The 22,352-nt window shown below is 43.1% G+C and overlaps 1 protein-coding gene across 1 annotated transcript in view; it reads left to right on the plus strand.

Moving 5' to 3' along the window:
• Positions 1-19,250: 19,250 nt before the first annotated feature.
• Positions 19,251-22,352, plus strand: part of LOC134208809 (uncharacterized) — a 47,942-nt gene continuing 44,840 nt past the window's right edge. Inside the window, exon 1 of the mRNA XM_062684755.1 lies at positions 19,251-19,388. Coding sequence (XP_062540739.1) covers positions 19,337-19,388 — 52 coding nt within the window. The 5' untranslated portion in view covers positions 19,251-19,336. The remainder of the gene's footprint in view (positions 19,389-22,352) is intronic.

Raw genomic sequence — 22,352 nt, forward strand, 5'->3', positions numbered from 1 at the left:
TTCAATATCGAACCTATTCGGACGAGAAAAAAAAACCAACTATGAGGTGAGTCTGTCGGTGGTTTGGAGACACTTCGGAGCATAGTTAGGTCAATGAAATCCAATTCGGTCCGGTCGAAGATCGTAGTCATCATCAGAATCAGGAGGGTCAAGGAAAAAAATCAAATTTAGAACAATCTGATTATTTTTCTTTAAGAAAAGAAGAAAATCCATAATGAACACTATTAGTTATTAGGCCTTTTATCAATTATAATGCAAATATTCAATTTCCAAAATCATTTGCTTCGGTTTAAAATATTGTGCCTTGCAACAAAATGACAACAATCGTAATCCAAGCCCCTCGTAGCCATCATAGCTCTTTTAATTTAGATCTCAATAAATTTGACACACTAAAACCAATTTTAAGCCGCAAGCAAAAGATCTATAACAAATCGCTTCAACAGTTGAGCGGTGCGAATCAAACTTCCTTGCATTCTAATTTCAGTTTCTATTTATAAGCTAACGAACAAACTCCATACATCACTCGAAAACTGCAGCAACACTGTTCGCATCGTGTTTACATTTTCATCACATTATCGTTACCCTTGCCTAATCCAACCTAACAATCCAAAAGGCCCGAGCCGGCGGTCAGCTTCTGCGGCTGTCCATAATTGAATACTGTGCCCATAAATCAGTCCTGGTGCCTCCGCCGTGGTCCCTGTCGTGCCACCACACCCCACCCCTTGAGTTCGTCTTCTCACAAACACGTGTGTCCCTTTCACCCGCAAAAACCAATCCAATCCACCCGTAAGAAAGTTCGGGTCATCCTCGTGTGTTTCGCTTTTACCGCGGGTCGGCCTCGAGCAAGTAACAAGAAAAATGTGCGTAGCAATAAATCAGTCCAAGTGAATAAAATTTTCTCCCCAGCAAGCGAAAAAACGGCACTTCCAGAGCAAAGTGAAATATATTCTCGTTCGGATCAGCATTGGGAGGAAAAAATCTTCGTTCGGTTTCTTGATGAATCTTTTTGGGACCGTCAAGTATGGGGAAGTATAGAGATGAGATCACTTTTTCTTTGTGTTCAATCGGTCAAACATATTCTCGTCACACACGCATTCAGAGAAAGCGCACCCCAAGAACGAAGGCTCACAATCTTTGGATCGGTTTCGTTTTCTACAGGAGCCAAATTGTCAGTGGGTTGTCATGCCAGAAGCTATTTTTATTTTTTATTTGTTACAGTTATCAGCTCGTTACACAAAGATGACCCATGCTTCACAAAAGGAATATTCTCCGAAAAGTAAGAGACCGATACCTTTCTTCATTTCTGATGTGAATGTTTCATCGACCGCAGGATTAACGAAATTGCTAATGTGCCAACCAATAGTGGGAGGAAATCTTTTCTCCAGAATCTCTCTAGCGTTGAAAAGATTGGAGCACCGGGCGTGCTAATCAGGCGCAAAAACAGGCAAGCCGTAAGAAATTTAGATCACACAAAAGGATGGCAAAGGCAAATGGCCGATCGGTGGACGTGGAAGCAATCGATAAATAAATTTGCCTAATTGAAACATGACAGAGTGATTTCGGCGTTCCATTTGTTGGCCCAACATTTACTAAAGTGATGTTGCCGCAGACGGAGCGCACAGTCTATTTTTGGTTCTAACGCATTCTTTTATGGGCTGGAATGCAATTTAACTTGGCGATAGATATCGCTGTTTGATTAAATTAGCATAAATTTTGCATTCTATTAGACAGCCGACTGGAAACAAAGGTTTTACTCGGAAACAGGGTAGAGGTGGCTCTTCCTTGTTGTTTTTACGAGCTGATCGGTACAGAATTTTATGCTTTGTTCGTTGCTGTTCTTCGTCTTCCCGAAACGAAGTTTCCACGCATTTTCACTTCCGTAGTTTACTGTCGCATGACTTCTCATTGTTGACATAAGATTGGAATTTTAAGGCAGTTACCCCCAATATTTTTAACGGATCAATTTTATCGAATTACAATAGGATCTAGGAAAATTTATAATTGTGAGAATGACGTCAATGCTGTGCGGATTATTCAGCAATGACCATGATTAGGAGCGCGTACACCGAAGACCAAACTCATTTTTTTCTTTCTTTTTTGTTTATTACCAGACTAAGGCCGGAGTTGCCGTGCGGTATATAAAAGTGTTCTCCATTCGGCTTGGTCCATGGCTACACGTCGCCAACCACGCAGTCTACGGAGGGTCCGCAAGTCATCTTCCACCTGATCGATCTACCTTGCCCGCTGCGCACCTCGCCTTCTTGTGCCCCTCGGATCGTTGTCGAGAACCATTTTTACCGGATTACTGTCCGACATTCTGGCTACGCGCCCGGCCCACCGCAGTCGTCCGATTGTCGGGGTGTGAACGATGGATGGTACTCCCCGCAACTCATGCAACTCGTGGTTCATTCGACACCTCCACGTACCGTCCGCCATCTGCACCCCACCATAGATGGTACGCAGCACTTTCCTTTCGAAAACTCCACGAGCATCGTCCAGGTTTCGTGTCTGTAGAGGACTACCGGCCTAATGAGCGTTTTGTAGATTGTCAGTTTGGTACGGCGGCGAACTCTATTCGATTGGAGCGTCTTGCGAAGTCCAAAGTGCGAACGATTTCCAGCCACTATGCGTCTCCGAATTTATCTGCTGGTATCATTTTCGACGGCCACCAGTGAGCCCTAGTACACAAATTCTTCTACCACCTCGATTTCGTCACAACCGGTGCAAACTCGCGGTGGGTGGCTCGCATTGTCTTCTCTTGAGCCTCTTTCTATCATGTATTTTGTCTTCGACGTGTTGATGTCATCGGCGAAGCCAAATAGCTGGACGGACTTATTGAAAATTGAACCACTCGTGTTAATCCCTGCTCTTCGTATTACCCTTTCCAAAGCGACGTTGAGTAGCAGGCACGAAAGACCATAACCTTGCCGAAACCCTCTGCGCGTTTCGAAGGGACTCGAGATTTCCCATGAAACTCTAACTACGCACATCACCCGATTCATCGTCGCCTTGATCAACTGTGTCAGTTTATCCGGAAATCTGTGTTCGTGCTTTAGCTGCCATAGCTGGTCCCGATCGATTGTATCATATGCGGCTTTGAAGTCGATGAATATATGATGTGGGGTCACGTTGTATTCGCGGCATTTCTGCAGTACTTGACGAATGGCGAACACCTGGTCCATGGTGGAGCGTTCGCCTATAAAACCCGCCTCTCTTGCAATTGGTGCTAGTCGACGGCATAAAATTTGGGAGAGTACATTGTAGGCTGCGTTCAGCAATGTGATTGCGCGGTAGTTGCTACAATCCAGCTTATCGTCCTTTTTGTAGATGGGACACACGACACCTTCGATCCACTCCTGCGGCAACACTTCCTCCTCCCAAATCGTGGTAATGACCCAGTGCAGCGCTCTAGCCAGTGCCTTACCACCGTGTTTGACCCTTAAATGCGCAATGTTGTTTTAAAACAACAAACCGAAAATACGTTTAATATTAATCATTTTAATGGTTGTCTACGTTAAAAATATTTTCGACGATTTCTTTAAAAAATCGCATTGCGCCCTTAAAGGTTAAATAGCTCTCCTGGTAGTTGGTCAACTCCAGGGGCTTTGTTGTTCTTCAGCCGACCAATCTCCTCCTGGATTTCCTCGAGATCCGGAGCCGGTAAAATTATGTCCTGCGCGCGTCCTCCCAGGTTCATCATCATACCGCCATCTTCGACTGCCACATCGCCATTCAGGTGTTCTTCGTAGTGCTGCCGCCACCTTTGGATCACCTCACGCTCGTTCGTAAGAAGGTTCCCGTTTATGTCCTTACACATTGACACTCAATTGAATTCATATCGAAGCTTTTAATACTGAAAAGAGCTTCTAGGCAGATATATTATTATTATTGATTGAGATACGTATTTCGACCTCAACAGTAAGGCCGTCTTCAGTGTCTCGTACTTGACTCGACTTGAAGAAAATGATCGCAGCTTACACTATTTATACTATGCGTAGGTATAATAATTTATCTAGGTACTTATCTAGTTACATTTCGTACGGTGGTTACTTCTACTCGCTTGTTGCGCTTAATGCTTAGGTATAAACTTGAAGAGCCAGGAGCTACCATTTCCTTGATCTTTATTCAAACAACCGCGTTTGTACCTGTCGGTAGATTTCCAAGCTCTCAGCAACATCAAGTTTCCACGGAGAAGAGACATTTCTTAAAATTTTAATGTTTGATGTCGTAATTGAATGATTTTCTTGATATACATGTTCAGCTACCTTAGACCTAAACTCATAATTCAATCCCTTATCAGTTTCCCTCTTAGCCTTACTTACTTCTGCAATATGTTCTTTGAACCTTACATCTAACGATCTTTTTGTTTGACCTACATATACTTTATCACACTGTGAACAATTAATTTGATAAACCCCGGCCTTATTTAACATTTCTACTCTATCCTTTGTGGAGCCCAACAGTGTCTTCAGTCGATTGCTTCTGCTGGAGAATACTAAATCGATGCCGAATTTCCTCAGTCGATGGCGTAGCTGGTGGGTGATGTGTCGATCATAGGGGACCGATACTCTCTTCAGCGGTTCATCGATCGGTGTCAGTGTTGTCAGTTCGTTTTTCCGTAGGTTCCTCTGCTTTTTGTTGATGATTGCTTGTATTGTTCTTTCCTTGTATCCGTTGATCCTCGCTATTTCGAAGATGTGTTGTAGCTCCTTCGTTTTTCCTTCTTCGCTCAGGGGAATCGTCTGCATCCTGTGGATCATGTGATGAAAAGCTGCCATTTTATGCTGATACGAATGATTTGATGTGTATGGGATGACTCTCATGGTTTTGGTGGGCTTCCTGTAGATTTCGAAGTCTAATGTTGCATTTGTTCTCTTGATAACCAGTAGATCCAAAAAAGGTAATTTACCTTCCTTTTCCTCCTCGTGGGTGAATTTGATGTCTTTATGCACGTTGTTTATCGCTTCCAAAATCCTGGGTAGATCTTTCCGGTTGATGATGCTGAAAATGTCGTCCACGTATCTCCACCATTTCTCGGGTAGTACTCCTTGTTCCTCTAGGTTGTCCTCCAAATTCGCCATGAATAATTCGCACAAAAACGGTGATAACGGATTTCCCATAGGTGCACCCTTCGTTTGTTTGTAGAAGCTTCCACGGAATGTAAAGTAGTTCTCATTCATGCATAATCTTGCAAGCTTGAGATACATTTTTACCTTTCCTCGCCATGCTATATCCGTCTGTTGTCCTAGTAGCCAATCCTCCAAAAGGTTCAGAGCATCCTTCGCTGGAACGCTTGGGAACAATGCCGCTACGTCGAATGATACCATGATGTCCTCTTCTCCGATGTTTCCTGATTCCAATATCCTCTTGGTGAACTCCTGGGTGTTTACAACTGATCTGCTGGGGAACGGCTTCGGCATACTCTGGAACTCCTTGACTAACCACTTGGCCAAGTTTTGTGTAGGGGATCCCACTGATGAAACTATTTCTCGCATCTCTGTACCTGGCTTATGTATCTTTGGTAGTCCTTTGATCCTTGGTAACACAGGGTTCGTCATTTTAACCCGGGCTTCTCCGATGATCGTCTTGCATTCCTTTATCGTTTTGTCCGTAAGTCGAATTAGTCCGGGTAGTGGGTCCACTCTCAAATGCCTGTATGGTCCTCCGTTGATTTTTGTCGTCATCTGTTCATCGTAGTCCTCTTTGTCCATTATCACCACTGCGTTTCCTTTGTCCGCCTTCATATAGTAAACTGGTTTCTCCTTCAACTTCTTTAAAATCCTCTTCTCGTCTTTGTTCGATGTCCCATGCTGTCCGTAGTACTTTTATAGATTTGAAGAGGAGAATCGCAGGTATTCTTAAGGACGTGGCCTTCCTTAAGAAGTGCCAAAAGGAGAGGCTGACTCCTGTCAGCCATAGGATTAAGATGGGAGCTCACATCCCAAAATCTATTAGTAAGAGGGCGGAATCGGATTTGTTGAAGTTGTCAATCAAGGGACACTATGCCAAGCTAGGGAGGTTGAACTTGGAGTGCTACAACCTGCACCTCAAGCTGGCAAAGGAGAACCAAGACTCTTTCGACATATTCCTAAAGAAGGTACAGCGGGCCGAAGAGTGTGAAGCGGACAGGAAGAGGAGACTGCACAAGAAGAAATTGACCATTCTACGAGGGAAATCAACGACGGAAGGTAGAACGACTAACCCCACAGTACAAATGATCGAGGGATTCGTTGTTAACCGTTCGACACAGCAGTTTACGGAGGAACAATTAGCACATCTCAACAAGGGGTTAGGGTATGTGACAACCCAGAAAGCGGACCTATAGCAGATAATCGTGGATACTGAGACAGCGAATTCACGAAATGTTGATCAACGGGATCAGAATAGTGTGAGAAACATCGTAGCAGACGCCATCAAAGCAGGACAGCATGGGACATCGAACAAAGACGAGAAGAGGATTTTAAAGGAGTTGAAGGAGAAACCAGTTTACTACATGAAGGCGGACAAAGGAAACGCAGTGGTGATAATGGACAAAGAGGACTACGATGAACAGATGACGACAAAAATCAACGGAGGACCATACAGGCATTTGAGAGTGGACCCACTACCCGGACTAATTCGACTTACGGACAAAACGATAAAGGAATGCAAGACGATCATCGGAGAAGCCCGGGTTAAAATGACGAACCCTGTGTTACCAAGGATCAAAGGACTACCAAAGATACATAAGCCAGGTACAGAGATGCGAGAAATAGTTTCATCAGTGGGATCCCCTACACAAAACTTGGCCAAGTGGTTAGTCAAGGAGTTCCAGAGTATGCCGAAGCCGTTCCCCAGCAGATCAGTTGTAAACACCCAGGAGTTCACCAAGAGGATATTGGAATCAGGAAACATCGGAGAAGAGGACATCATGGTATCATTCGACGTAGCGGCATTGTTCCCAAGCGTTCCAGCGAAGGATGCTCTGAACCTTTTGGAGGATTGGCTACTAGGACAACAGACGGATATAGCATGGCGAGGAAAGGTAAAAATGTATCTCAAGCTTGCAAGATTATGCATGAATGAGAACTACTTTACATTCCGTGGAAGCTTCTACAAACAAACGAAGGGTGCACCTATGGAAATCCGTTATCACCGTTTTTGTGCGAATTATTCATGGCGAATTTGGAGGACAACCTAGAGGAACAAGGAGTACTACCGGAGAAATGGTGGAGATACGTGGACGACATTTTCAGCATCATCAACCGGAAAGATCTACCCAGGATTTTGGAAGCGATAAACAACGTGCATAAAGACATCAAATTCACCCACGAGGAGGAAAAGGAAGGTAAATTACCTTTCTTGGATCTACTGGTTATCAAGGGAACAAATGCAACATTAGACTTCGAAATCTACAGGAAGCCCACCAACACCATGAGAGTCATCCCATACACATCAAATCATTCGTATCAGCATAAAATGGCAGCTTTTCATCACATGATCCACAGGATGCAGACGATTCCCCTGAGCGAAGAAGGAAAAACGAAGGAGCTACAACACATCTTCGAAATAGCGAGGATCAACGGATACAAGGAAAGAACAATACAAGCAATCATCAAGCAATCACTGACACCGATCGATGAACCGCTGAAGAGAGTATCGGTCCCCTATGATCGACACATCACCCACCAGCTACGCCATCGACTGAGGAAATTCGGCATCGATTTAGTATTCTCCAGCAGAAGCAATCAACTGAAGACACTGTTGGGCTCCACAAAGGATAGAGTAGAAATGTTAAATAAGGCCGGGGTTTATCAAATTAATTGTTCACAGTGTGATAAAGTATATGTAGGTCAAACAAAAAGATCGTTAGATGTAAGGTTCAAAGAACATATTGCAGAAGTAAGTAAGGCTAAGAGGGAAACTGATAAGGGATTGAATTATGAGTTTAGGTCTAAGGTAGCTGAACATGTATATCAAGAAAATCATTCAATTACGACATCAAACATTAAAATTTTAAGAAATGTCTCTTCTCCGTGGAAACTTGATGTTGCTGAGAGCTTGGAAATCTACCGACAGGTACAAACGCGGTTGTTGAATAAAGATCAAGGAAATGGTAGCTCCTGGCTCTTCAAGTTTATACCTAAGCATTAAGCGCAACAAGCGAGTAGAAGTAAGCACCGTACGAAATGTAACTAGATAAGTACCTAGATAAATTATTATACCTACGCATAGTATAAATAGTGTAAGCTGCGATCATTTTCTTCAAGTCGAGTCAAGTACGAGACACTGAAGACGGCCTTACTGTTGAGGTCGAAATACGTATCTGTCAAGATACAATTAAGTGGTGGAATTCAATGGGATGGTATAAACTCGTCTTAGGACAAGTTATTATTATTATTATTATTATCTTTATTAATGAGGTTTTCGGTCCTGTGCCGGTTCACCTCGTACAAGATGTAGATCTCTAGTCCCGAAATCGAGAATAGTTTGGATAACCCAGAGTGTCCAAGATAATGCGGTAAGATAAGTAACTTTAAGTAACGAATTTAGAGCATTTTTTGCAGATGTAGATCTCAAGTCCTGAACTCAAGGATAGTTTGGATGGCCTAGGTTGTCCAAGAAAAATTAAAAATGGTTTATTATATTTGTACAATTTTGCTGTAAATATCCCTTGTGCGATTTTTTACATCCATTGGTCATACATGACCTCGTGGGCCTGAAAGGGTTAAGGCCGCTAGAAATGGAAAAGTAGAAAGTAAATTGCTCATGAATTGATAAAAAATGAGTATATTTATTCTAGAAGATTTCAGTATCTCAACGAATCATGGCCTTCAGTGGTAAAAAATAAATAAATAAAACACCACAAAACAGCATTTTACTGAATCACTAGATTTTTTAACTATTTTAAAATAAAATTTTATTTGGAATACGCAATTATTAAGAAATTCATTAGCTAAGCTACGCCTTTGTGATGCCCCTAATTTAAAGCAACTTGTTGCAAGAGAATCGGATGAGAATGACCTTGTGAAAAATTAGCGAATGTTTTTTTATGGCAGCGGTTTTCAACCTTTTTCTTGTAAGATACCCCTTCAAACTTTTGCATTATTTGAGGTATCCCTATTTTTTGGTGTAAATGCAAATAAGCGTTGATAAGACATATGAAAAACGGACCTAAAAACTAACTGGATGTATGCTGCCGCTAACCGCAAGTCAGTCCCCAGCCAACAAGTTGGTTCACATAATCAACTTTCAGTTCTGTTAAGTGCACTCTTACACGATATAAATTGATTGTATAAAATGCATAGATTCCTTCTATGTGAACAAAAGTGGAGGCCATATACGTACAAATTAGTATTATGGTAAAACAAGATATACGACGTATTCTGATTTCAATTGAATCTATAAACAATCATGATGTTTTTCTTTAGAGATCGCATATGTTCAGTCATACAGTTGCATAACAAGACTGTTACAACTTTGAAATCTAGAATATATTCCATAGTGAAAACAGCTTTAAACATGTATGCATCCTAATATATCAGTCATATTATCAAAAAAGAAATTCATGTTATTTTGTATGCAATAAAAAATATTTCTTGGATCAGAACTGAATTATATCATCATGGAAAATGTTGTGGGTTTTAGTAAGTATAATGCATATATCAATATTCTAAACTTGACCTCCAGCTACTAGTATCGATGCTCGGACCTTCTAATTTATAGTCTACACGCTATCCGTTTCTCCACGTTCACGCAGCTGTAAACCCATAATTTTTACTTGATGGTAATATAGGATCTACGAATATAATCTGTAACAGACAATGCATTGCATTTTATACAACTTTATTTAGATGGTTACATCAAGCAATATATGCGATTTGATTGAATACATATATATAACTTTATGTTACCGCTTAAACGATCTCTGAGTTGTGGACTGCAATGCTGCCAATCTATGAGAATTTCTCTAAAAAAATCATTTTCAAAAACACTACACCATAGATATTTTATTTTTAAAACTTTCTGTGTATACTCCATGATGTTATGGATTAAAACCCATAAAAAAGCTTAGGGTATAAGAACTGATAGTGAACATTGTAACTGATTCCATTTTTCTGTTATTATGTGAGAAAATTCCTTACGTTCTGTACGAGTATGTATATAACTCACAGAAGTACTCGAAGTTTTTCGTGGAGAATTTTGGAGTGATAAAATAGGGAAGAACAGATAGATTTTTTTTTATTTCAAATTTTGTTCGCATTTCACAAATATATTTAAAGCAATTTATAGATTGATTCTGCAATTGTACTTGTTTTTGTTTACCATTTAGACTTTCAATGGTTTTGTCTTACATATTGGAATGATTCATAATAAGCAACAGATGATAACAATGATGTCGTGAAAACCATTAGATGTATACAGGTTTATTTCAAAGTTTAAAAATCTCGCCATAGGGAGTGAAAAAATAGGAATGGGTGGAGGGGTGTGGGATAGTTAATAAAAATGAGAGTGGACAAAATCGGAGTCAGATCAAATTAGGATGTGATAAATCGGGTCTTTACACCTTTCTCCGTATCGAGTTGGGAGTCCACTATGGGCTATTAATCCTAGTTAGCAATAAAGAAATCCTATATAGACTATTTTATCGTACGGCAGTTTTTTGTTGAATATCATGCTTCTACTTAGTGATAACCAGTGGAATTCTGGCAACTCTGTTTTTTCCTGCTTATTCAGTAAATGCTCAAAAATAAACAATCAATACGCTCATAGATACAACGACAAATAAAAGTAAGTATTGTATTGAAAATCTTGCTAAAAATTAACACTTCAAATAGCAGAGTTGATGGTTTCAAAAATACATAAATTCATTATTACGAAGTACATTACAATCAAGTCTAAATTGCATTATAACTTCAGATGTAATTATATACAATTGTTGAAGTATTCGATATATAATTCTGTTTTGACTTTAAATTACCTTTCATATAACTAATGATATAGATTCTAATTTGATCGTAAGTTTGCATTATATGTGACCTTTGAACAATTTTCCATGACTTTTGTTTGATTCATATATGATTGCGATTTGGTCTGCGAACATATATGACTTTTATTGTACATTCATATACGATTGCTGGTTTGCTGGGTCCCATATGCATATGGATGACTATTGGATGCATCCGAGCCTCTTGAAAGGAGGCTTCCGACCCTCTTAAAAGGCGGCTTTCAAGCCTCTTGAAAGGAGGCATCCGAGCCTCTCGAAAAGAGGCTTCCGAACCTGTCGAAAAGTGGCTTCCGAGCCTCTCGAAAAGAGGCTTCCGAACCTCTTGAAAAAGGGCTTCTGATCCTGTCGACAAGAGGCTTCCGAACCTCTTGAAAAGGGGCTTCCGAGCCTCTTGAAAGGAGGCTTCCGAGCCTCTTGAAAGGAGGCTTCCGAGCCTCTTGAAAGGAGGCTTCCGAGCCTCTTGAAAGGAGGCTTCCGAGCCTCTTGAAAGGAGGCTTTGAGGCCTCTTGAAAGGAGGCTTCTGAGGCCTCTTGAAAGGAGGCTGGAGGCCTCTTGAAAGGAGGCTTGAGGCCTCTTGAAAGGAGGCTTCCTGAGCCTCTTGAAAGGAGGCTTCCAGGCCTCTTGAAAGGAGGCTTCTGAGCCTCTTGAAAGGAGGCTTCTGAGCCTCTTGAAAGGAGGCTTCTGGGCCTCTTGAAAGGAGGCTTGGGCCTCTTGAAAGGAGGCTTCGAGCCTCTTGAAAGGAGGCTTCTGAGCCTCTTGAAGGAGGCTTCTGAGCCTCTTGAAAGGAGGCTTGAGGCCTCTTGAAAGGAGGCTTGAGGCCTCTTGAAAGGAGGCTTCCAGGCCTCTTGAAGGAGGCCTGAGCCTCTTGAAAGGAGGCCTGAGCCTCTTGAAAGGAGGCTTCCAGGCCTCTTGAAAGGAGGCTTCTGAGCCTCTTGAAAGGAGGCTCTGAGCCTCTTGAAAGGAGGCTTCCTGAGCCTCTTGAAAGGAGGCTTCCAGGCCTCTTGAAAGGAGGCTTCCGGGCCTCTTGAAAGGAGGCTTGAGGCCTCTTGAAAGGAGGCTTGAGCCTCTTGAAAGGAGGCTGAGCCTCTTGAAAGGAGGCTTGAGCCTCTTGAAAGGAGGCTTCCAGGCCTCTTGAAAGGAGGCTGAGCCTCTTGAAAGGAGGCTTGAGGCCTCTTGAAAGGGAGGCTTCTGAGCCTCTTGAAAGGAGGCTTCTGAGCCTCTTGAAAGGAGGCTTCCAGGCCTCTTGAAAGGAGGCTTCTGAGCCTCTTGAAGGAGGCTGAGCCTCTTGAAAGGAGGCTTCTGAGCCTCTTGAAAGGAGGCCTGAGCCTCTTGAAAGGAGGCTTCCTGAGCCTCTTGAAAGGAGCCTTCCTGAGCCTCTTGAAAGGAGCCTTGAGCCTCTTGAAAGGAGCCTGGAGCCTCTTGAAAGGAGCCTTCCTGAGCCTCTTGAAAGGAGCCTTGAGGCCTCTTGAAAGGAGGCTCTGAGCCTCTTGAAAGGAGGCTTCTGAGCCTCTTGAAAGGAGGCTTCTGAGCCTCTTGAAAGGAGGCTTCTGAGTCTCTTGAAAGGAGGCCTGAGGCCTCTTGAAAGGAGGCTTCCAGGCCTCTTGAAGGAGGCTTCCAGGCCTCTTGAAAGGAGGCTGAGCCTCTTGAAAGGAGGCTTCCGAGCCTCTTGAAAGGAGGCTTCCAGGCCTCTTGAAAGGAGGCTGAAGCCTCTTGAAAGGAGGCTTGAGCCTCTTGAAAGGAGGCTTCGGCCTCTTGAAAGGAGGCTTCCAGGCCTCTTGAAAGGAGGCTTGAGCCTCTTGAAAGGAGGCTTCCAGGCCTCTTGAAAGGAGGCTTTGAGCCTCTTGAAGGAGGCTTCCAGGCCTCTTGAAAGGAGGCTTCCAGGCCTCTTGAAGGAGGCTCTGAGGCCTCTTGAAAGGAGGCTCTGAGCCTCTTGAAAGGAGGCTTCCAGAGCCTCTTGAAGGAGGCTTCCAGGCCTCTTGAAGGAGGCTTCTGAGCCTCTTGAAAGGAGGCCTGAGGCCTCTTGAAAGGAGGCTTCCTGAGCCTCTTGAAAGGAGGCTCGAGCCTCTTGAAGGAGGCTTCTGAGCCTCTTGAAAGGAGGCTTCTGAGCCTCTTGAAAGGAGGCTTGAGCCTCTTGAAAGGAGGCTTCTGAGCCTCTTGAAAGGAGGCTTCTGAGCCTCTTGAAAGGAGGCCTGAGCCTCTTGAAAGGAGGCTTCTGAGCCTCTTGAAAGGAGGCTTCTGAGCCTCTTGAAAGGAGGCCTGAGCCTCTTGAAAGGAGGCTTCTGAGCCTCTTGAAAGGAGGCTTCCGAGGCCTCTTGAAAGGAGGCTTCTGAGCCTCTTGAAAGGAGGCTCTGAGCTCTTGGAAAGGAGGCCTGAGCCTCTTGAAAGGAGGCTTCCAGGCCTCTTGAAAGGAGGCTCTGAGCCTCTTGAAAGGAGGCTTCCAGGCCTCTTGAAAGGAGGCTTCTGAGCCTCTTGAAAGGAGGCTTGAGCCTCTTGAAAGGAGGCTCTGAGCCTCTTGAAGGAGGCAGGCCTCTTGAAAGGAGGCTTCCAGGCCTCTTGAAAGGAGGCTCTGAGGCCTCTTGAAAGGAGGCTGAGCCTCTTGAAAGGAGGCTTCCAGGCCTCTTGAAAGGAGGCTCTGAGGCCTCTTGAAAGGAGGCTTCCTGAGCCTCTTGAAAGGAGGCTTTGAGCCTCTTTTGAAAGGAGGCTTGGAGCTCTCTTGAAAGGAGGCTTGGAGCCTCTTGAAAGGAGGCTTGAGCCTCTTGAAAGGAGGCTTCTGAGCCTCTTGAAAGGAGGCTTCCAGGCCTCTTGAAAGGAGGCTTCTGAGCCTCTTGAAAGGAGGCTTCCAGGGCTCTTGAAGGTAGGCTTCCTAGCCGCTGGAAAGGAGCCTTGCGGGCCTCTTGAAAGGAGCCTTCCGAGCCGCTTGAAAGGAGCCTTCCGAGCCTCTTGAAAGGAGCCTTCCTGAGCCTCTTGAAAGGAGCCTTCCAGGCCTCTTGAAAGGAGCCTTCCAGGCCTCTTGAAAGGAGCCTGAGCCTCTTGAAAGGAGCCTTCCAGGAGCCTCTTGAAAGGAGGCTTCCAGGCCTCTTGAAGGAGGCTTCTGAGCCTCTTGAAAGGAGGCTGAGCCTCTTGAAAGGAGGCTTCTGAGCCTCTTGAAAGGAGGCTCTGAGGCCTCTTGAAAGGAGGCTTCTGAGCCTCTTGAAAGGAGGCTTCTGAGCCTCTTGAAAGGAGGTTTGGGCCTCTTGAAAGGAGGCTTCTGAGCCTCTTGAAAGGAGGCTCTGAGCCTCTTGAAAGGAGGCTTGGGCCTCTTGAAAGGGAGGCCTGAGCCTCTTGAAGGAGGCTTGAGGCCTCTTGAAAGGAGGCTTCCAGGCCTCTTGAAAGGAGGCTTCTGAGCCTCTTGAAGGAGGCTTCTGAGCCTCTTGAAAGGAGGCTTCTGAGCCTCTTGAAAGGAGGCCTGAGCCTCTTGAAAGGAGGCTTCTGAGCCTCTTGAAGGAGGCTTCTGAGCCTCTTGAAAGGAGGCTTCTGAGCCTCTTGAAAGGAGGCTTCCTGAGCCTCTTGAAAGGAGGCCTGAGCCTCTTGAAAGGAGGCTTCAGGCCTCTTGAAAGGAGGCTCTGAGGCCTCTTGAAAGGAGGCCTTGAGCCTCTTGAAAGGAGGCTTCCAGGCCTCTTGAAAGGAGGCTCTGAGCCTCTTGAAAGGAGGCTGAGCCTCTTGAAAGGAGGCTTCCAGGCCTCTTGAAAGGAGGCTTCCAGGCCTCTTGAAGGAGGCTTCCAGGCCTCTTGAAAGGAGGCTTCTGAGCCTCTTGAAAGGAGGCTTCCAGGCCTCTTGAAAGGAGGCTTGAGCCTCTTGAAAGGAGGCTTCTGAGGCCTCTTGAAAGGAGGCTTGAGCCTCTTGAAAGGAGGCTCTGAGCCTCTTGAAAGGAGGCTTCCTGAGCCTCTTGAAAGGAGGCTTCTGAGCCTCTTGAAAGGAGGCTTGAGCCTCTTGAAAGGAGGCTCTGAGCCTCTTGAAAGGAGGCTTCCAGGCCTCTTGAAAGGAGGCTTCCAGGCCTCTTGAAAGGAGGCTCTGAGCCTCTTGAAAGGAGGCTTCCTGAGCCTCTTGAAAGGAGGCTTGAGGCCTCTTGAAAGGAGGCTTCTGAGCCTCTTGAAAGGAGGCTTCTGAGGCCTCTTGAAAGGAGGCTCTGAGCCTCTTGAAAGGAGGCTTCTGAGCCTCTTGAAAGGAGGCTTCCAGGCCTCTTGAAAGGAGGCTCTGAGCCTCTTGAAAGGAGGCCTGAGCCTCTTGAAAGGAGGCTTCTGAGCCTCTTGAAAGGAGGCTCTGAGCCTCTTGAAAGGAGGCTCTGAGGCCTCTTGAAGGAGGTTTGAGGCCTCTTGAAAGGAGGCTTCTGAGCCTCTTGAAAGGAGGCTTCTGAGCCTCTTGAAAGGAGGCTTGAGGCCTCTTGAAAGGAGGCTTGAGCCTCTTGAAAGGAGGCTTCCAGGCCTCTTGAAAGGAGGCTTCCAGGCCTCTTGAAAGGAGGCTTCTGAGCCTCTTGAAAGGAGGCTCTGAGCCTCTTGAAAGGAGGCCTGAGCCTCTTGAAAGGAGGCTTCCAGGCCTCTTGAAAGGAGGCTTCTGAGCCTCTTGAAAGGAGGCTTGAGCCTCTTGAAAGGAGGCTTGAGCCTCTTGAAAGGAGGCTTCTGAGCCTCTTGAAAGGAGGCTTCCAGGCCTCTTGAAAGGAGGCTCGGGCCTCTTGAAAGGAGGCTGAGCCTCTTGAAAGGAGGCTCTGAGCCTCTTGAAAGGAGGCTTCCGAGCCTCTTGAAAGGAGGCCTTGAGCCTCTTGAAAGGAGGCTCTGAGCCTCTTGAAAGGAGGCTTCTGAGCCTCTTGAAAGGAGGCTTCTGAGCCTCTTGAAAGGAGGCTCTGAGCCTCTTGAAAGGAGGCTTCCGAGCCTCTTGAAAGGAGGCCTGAGCCTCTTGAAAGGAGGCTTCCAGGCCTCTTGAAAGGAGGCTTCTGAGCCTCTTGAAAGGAGGCTTCTGAGCCTCTTGAAAGGAGGCTTCTGAGCCTCTTGAAAGGAGGCTTCCAGGCCTCTTGAAAGGAGGCTTCCAGGCCTCTTGAAAGGAGGCTTCTGAGCCTCTTGAAAGGAGGCCTGAGCCTCTTGAAAGGAGGCTTCTGAGCCTCTTGAAAGGAGGCTTGAGCCTCTTGAAAGGAGGCCTGAGCCTCTTGAAAGGAGGCTCTGAGCCTCTTGAAAGGAGGCTTGAGCCTCTTGAAAGAGGAGCTCTGAGCCTCTTGAAAGGAGGCTTCTGAGCCTCTTGAAAGGAGGCTTCCAGGCCTCTTGAAAGGAGGCTTCTGAGCCTCTTGAAAGGAGGCTTCCAGGCCTCTTGAAAGGAGGCTTGGAGCCTCTTGAAAGGAGGCTTCAGGCCTCTTGAAAGGAGGCTTCTGAGCCTCTTGAAAGGAGGCTGAGCCTCTTGAAAGGAGGGCTCTGAGCCTCTTGAAAGGAGGCTTCTGAGCCTCTTGAAAGGAGGCTTCCAGGCCTCTTGAAAGGAGGCTTCTGAGCCTCTTGAAAGGAGGCTTCCAGGCCTCTTGAAAGGAGGCTCTGAGGCCTCTTGAAAGGAGGCTTCTGAGCCTCTTGAAGGAGGCTTCTGAGCCTCTTGAAAGGAGGCTTGAGCCTCTTGAAAGGAGGCTCTGAGCCTCTTGAAAGGAGGCTTCCGAGCCTCTTGAAAGGAGGCTCTGAGCCTCTTGAAAGGAGGCTTGAGCCTCTTGAAAGGAGGCTCTGAGCCTCTTGAAAGGAGGCTTCCGAGCCTCTTGAAAGGAGGCTTCCGAGCCTCTTGAAAGGAGGCTTCCGAGCCTCTTGAAAGGAGGCTTCCGAGCCTCTTGAAAGGAGGCTTCCGAGCCTCTTGAAAGGAGGCTTCCGAGATTAGCTTAGCTTGATAGACTATACCCATCGTAGTTGCTAGTCGTGATTGGCCGAGAAACAAGAAATAATGCACAGCTCACCAATTGAATAGTTTTCTCGGGACTATGAAGCTATTATCATTGTACATGCTTCGGAGTTTCTTTAATTCAAGACCAATAACGATGCCAGCCACGTCCTCACAGTCAATTAGGATAAAAGGAGGAAATTAGTTCGACACTCATTGATACAAGAGACCGAGAAATTTTCTGCATCTCCATGAGCGTACTGGAAAGAATAAATAGTATGTTAGTTGGGAAGGAAATATATTGGAAATCGCCTTGGTAATTATTTCGACTAATTATTTCTTTTGAACGACGCCATATTCATGATGATACAAAACGGAAAAGCAACGCGTGTCTTACGTATTTTCCCGAAGACTGATTCGATATCTTAACTACTTCGCGACGTCTAAAACACGCACTGCACAAAGCTTGCTCAATGGCTACTCTCTTACTGGAGAAACACGACTGGACAAGAAACAAACTTTCACTTTCTCCCTCTTGAAAGGAGGCTTCTCAGGCTCTGAAAAGGAGGCTTCCCAGCTCTCTTTATGCCTCTCAAATGGAACCTTCCGTACCTTAAAAGTCTGTATTTTAGTGCAGAAGCATATTCTTAACATATTATTCAATATTTTGTTTAGAATAGGAAGATTGCAATGAGGATTTTTTAAATATGTTCATTAGACTTTTTGTTTTTTTTTTATTATTATTTTTTGTCACACAGCTCTTCATACACTCCTTTGGTTGCGGAAGGCAGCTGCCTCAATAGGCTTAGATTCAATGTTCGCTGTGCATATTATAAGTCTTGTACAACAAGACAAAGTTTTGAAATAAAAAATTACACGTTTATCAAAACTTTATAAGTTTTAATGAAAACATCCGCCATTACACATTGTTGTCCGAGGTACCCTCCAAGACCAGCGCAGGTACCCCCAGGGGTACATGTACCCCAGGTTGAGATCCGCTGTTTTCTGGTATCAGGCCATTAGGCTGAAGGTTATTAGTCTGAATAATCATTAGGCCGAATAGTCTTGAGGACAAATGATCATTAGACCAAGTGAGAAGTAAGAAATTACAAGTAAAAAGTTAGTTCTTCCCTTTTCCTTATTTCTTCTTTTTTGTTCTTTCGTCAATTTTCTTTCTTCGTTCTTCCTCAATCTTTCTTCCATCTTCTTTCTAATTTCTTTCTTCTATCTTGTTTCTTGCTTCTTCCCTCTTCCACTTTTTTCTTCAGGCTTTATTCCTTCTTCCTTATTCATTCTTTCTTTATCATCTTTTTCTCACTTACTTTCTCTTTCAAGATTCTTACTTTTTGCTTCTTACTTCTCACTTACTTCTTCATTTCTCCCTTTTTATTTCTCACTTCTCACTTTCTACACACTCACTTCTCACATTTTACTTCCCGGTGTTTCTCCAGTAAGCAGATCGACCGGTCGTCGAAATTTAGGTTTGCTTTGTACGGAAAGCAAAACAATCGGCCGGTTACCGAAATTTTATCCTGCATTGTGTGGGACAGTAAATTGATCAGAAAGAGAAAATTTTGTTCGCATCGAGTTGTGTAGTGCGGTCAAAAATTAAAATAATTAGCGTTCGTTCGTTTTTTTGTTGTTGTTTTAAATCAAACTACACGCTATACACGGCAGACCGTGTACCAAAACGAACCCTGCCATACTCTCTACCCCATATATCCAATGATTTATGGGCATTTCTCGATTTGATTTCTCGTGGCAGTGCAGATGACTCGTCGGCTTCTATCAAAGCGAGTATCACTTCAACAGTTTCCTACCTATTCCTTAATTGACCTGCATTCAGACACGGCCGGCGCAGGTATTGCTTATTTTTGGGTCACCAGTTCCTACACATTAAAGATAATGTTAGTCCCAAACTTCATCTGTTGGTTCTCTGTGTAATTACAGCTGACCTGGCAATAACGGAGTAGCAACCGTGGGCGGACAATCATGCTCATGCTCATGCTCACTCTCTTCTCACATTTTACACGCTTAAAATGATTTACACATCGCATGAATAATTTTTACACATCTCTTCGATAGGAAAACAAAAACGCTTGAATGTGTGAAAAATGTGTGTTAAATCAACTTATTGTATGTGCGAACTCGCATTTACACATTCATGCGTTATTCGTTTTATTCGCATTCGTATTGCTTCGAGAGAAACGAATGGTTCAAATCTGTTCGAATAGGTTCGAATCGAAATGAACCGTTTGTTTTTGTTGTTGATGTTCGGTTGTTTGATGGCAAATAAGTTGCAACTTTCCTCCTCTTAAATATTGAATTAAAGTGAATAAAAATAGTTAGATTAGTTAGTTTAGCAAGTAAGTAAGTAAGTTAGTTAGTTTGTTAGTCAGTTAGTTAGTTAGTTTGTTAGTCAGTTAGTTAGTTAGAAGTAAGAATAGTAGGATTAAAGAAGTGTGATTATTAAAAATGGATGTACTGGCGGAGCGGCTGGATCAAGAGACCATCGCTGTACTTAAAGGTAAGTTAAAATGATTAGCCCACCTAGCGGTGTTGGTGCTTTCAATAAATCGCAGAATTCTGTAAAATTTCAACGAAATCTCAACAGCAGAACAGTTTGGGAAATAATCTCACAGATTTTCGGTGGTTTTGACGATTGAACAAAGAAAAAATAACTGGAAATCGGTGAAATAGTTATCAAACAATACTGCTGTTGAGATATCGGTGAATTTTAAAGAAATCTGTTAAATTATTTAAGTGTCTTACGTTTTTTGTAGTATGTATATGTTCACTGAAAGGCATAGAGGGCAAAACAATAGTATTCTTTTTCGTATTGTCATTACCCCTCCACTGGGACATTGCCGCCTCGCAGTTTTAGTGTTCTTTAAGGCTCAAGACTCCATCACAATGTTTTGAAAATTAATGACTGTATCGCTTGCTTGTAATAGTGATGCATTTGGTAAGAAAAAGTGCAGCAGTGATCAACAAATTTTGTTTACAACTGGGTGTTAAAAATATGCCAGCTGATACATAATGTTGCCAGACTTGACGAAATGTTTATTTTATATCATAACACATGTTCACGGTGTATCAAATATATGGGTATTTATCGGTTTACAAATTTTTATACACCTCTAAGAATGTAACAGAAGCTTACATAACATGTTTAAATATTTATTTCTGGTTGATTTATTTAATCCGACAAACAGCAATGATTTTTTCCAATAAATAAATCTGGCAACGGTGAAGAGATGATTATTTTCTTGTGTATGCACGCCTTTGTTTGCGTGTTGGCTGGCGTATACGTTGTATTGTTCGGATTGAATGAAGTTGATTAGCGTAGATTTTGTGCTCACCATTTCACTTATTGCGCTAGTGAATTTGAGTCCTCCGCATTTTATTACATTCACAATACGGTCGTCAAATTTGTCTCTCACATCGATTTTTGGAAAACAGTTTTCGACAGTTTTTAGACGTGGAGTGAATTAATTAGTGTCCAGGATTAAAGAAAAATGTGAAACTAAGTTGGTAAATAGTTTTTAGCAGTGATAAAATCACGAAAACAGTGGGAAAAAATCAAGTGAAAAATTAAGTGGGTGTGTATGTGTTTGATCCGAACGTTCGAGCGTTAGTATGCGTTCGATGAACATACGAACGTCGGCCGAAGAAAAAGCAGTTTTCAGCGTTTTTTCAGCAATTTCTCAGTAATTGCTAGTTTTGATAAGTGAAAAATTAATATGGAAATGCCATGAATATATTATGATGGAGGGTAAGTTGGTAAATAGCCCCAAAATATTAAATTTATTTCAAAAGTGCATTAGTATTGGTGCGGATTCGAATAAATCATCGTCATTATCGGATTGATTACGGTTTATAGAGCCTTAAGCACTTCCACAGTTGTCAGCTGCGATGTTTCTATAGAAGCCACAAGCCAGGTTACCATTGTTCCATTCGTATACCTATCATGAAGCTAACACAACCCGAAAATTTCCTAGACCTGGCCGGTCTTGCTTTGCAGCCGCGTATCTTACCGCACAGCCAAGGAAGGCCCCATGATTAGTATTTATATAAGTTTCTAATGATGTAGAGAACTCATTTGGGTAGAATGCAGCAAAGCCATAAACGTTGCGAACGGAAATAAACTTTGATTGTGGAAATGTTCAATATTACAGTGACCGGCATATTAAAAAGCCCACTCGCCGTTTTTCATACAAAATGGTCAACTTTGGAGTTCTAGATCTCGATTGCGTGTGAACCAATTTTGCTGAAAATTTGACCAGAGCTCAGATATAACTTGAATTTTACCACACCTGAGTTTCGCCATATTGATTCATAGGGTAAAAAATTATTGCGGTAATACCAAAATTAATTTTTTGGCAAAAAATTATTTTTTGAATATCTTGAATTCTATAGGTTGTTAACTGATGGCTTATTTAGCAAAAACGCGTATTTTTGCAATACAAAAAAGTTTGCGGAATATACTTGTACATTAAGAGTTGTAGTTTTCAAGATATTATAAAATCATTTTTTTACCAAAAAATCGTTTTGGTATTACCGCGATAATTTTTTACCCTATGAATCAATATGGTCGAAACTTAGGTCCTTAGGTGTTGTAAAATTCAAGTTATATCTGAGCTCTGGTCAAATTTTTAGCAAAATTGGTTCACACGCAATCCAGATCTAGATCTCCAAAGTTGACCATTTTGTATGAAAAACGCCAAGTGGGCTTTTTATTATGCAGGTCACTGTATATACATTACTAGCTGACCCGGCGAACTTTGTCTCGCCAAAAAAATATAAACTTTCTGATACAATTTTTTTGCGTACACATTTCGTCTAGAAAACAAATCGGTTCCATAGAATGATTTTTCTTTTTTTTTTAAGTTTATCATAATATTTTTCAATTAATTGAGTGAACAAACAAAAATTACAGTATATCGATCTTTCCGATATCGAGGCCAACGATGTTGCATCGAAGATATTGAGATTAGCATTTTAAAAGTATTCCGGTTTCATTATAACATTTTTCCCATTGTTTCCTATTGGCCAGATCGGACTATGAGCTTAGAAGTTAGGGCCAAAATACATTTCTTTTCGAGTTCAGAACAGTTTGCGAGTTCAGAACAATGGGAACCGAAGCGACAATCTTTCTCTATCGTTTATAACCTCTTTTGGTTTATCCCAAAACAAAATCGCTCACTCGTGGCACGAGCATCAGATATGCTCCAGTTTGATGTTTGCCTACTATTGCCATCTGGTTCGTGATTTGCTTAACTTAGTGAAAACAATACTGTTTGTACAACGTTTGTACGTTAGTGTTTGTACGACGATAAATCTGGTGAATGAATATTCAATGTGTTTTGTCTGTTTGTATGTACTTTATTTCCAATGCTCATTCATATTAAAGTGTAAGTGGCAACATGGATATTACAACTAGTGGTAATGTTAATGTGTTAGTTACGTCACATAACAATAACAATAAGAG

Source organism: Armigeres subalbatus, chromosome 2 (assembly GCF_024139115.2).
Source record: "Armigeres subalbatus isolate Guangzhou_Male chromosome 2, GZ_Asu_2, whole genome shotgun sequence".
In the NCBI taxonomy this organism is placed as follows: Eukaryota; Metazoa; Arthropoda; class Insecta; order Diptera; family Culicidae; genus Armigeres; species Armigeres subalbatus.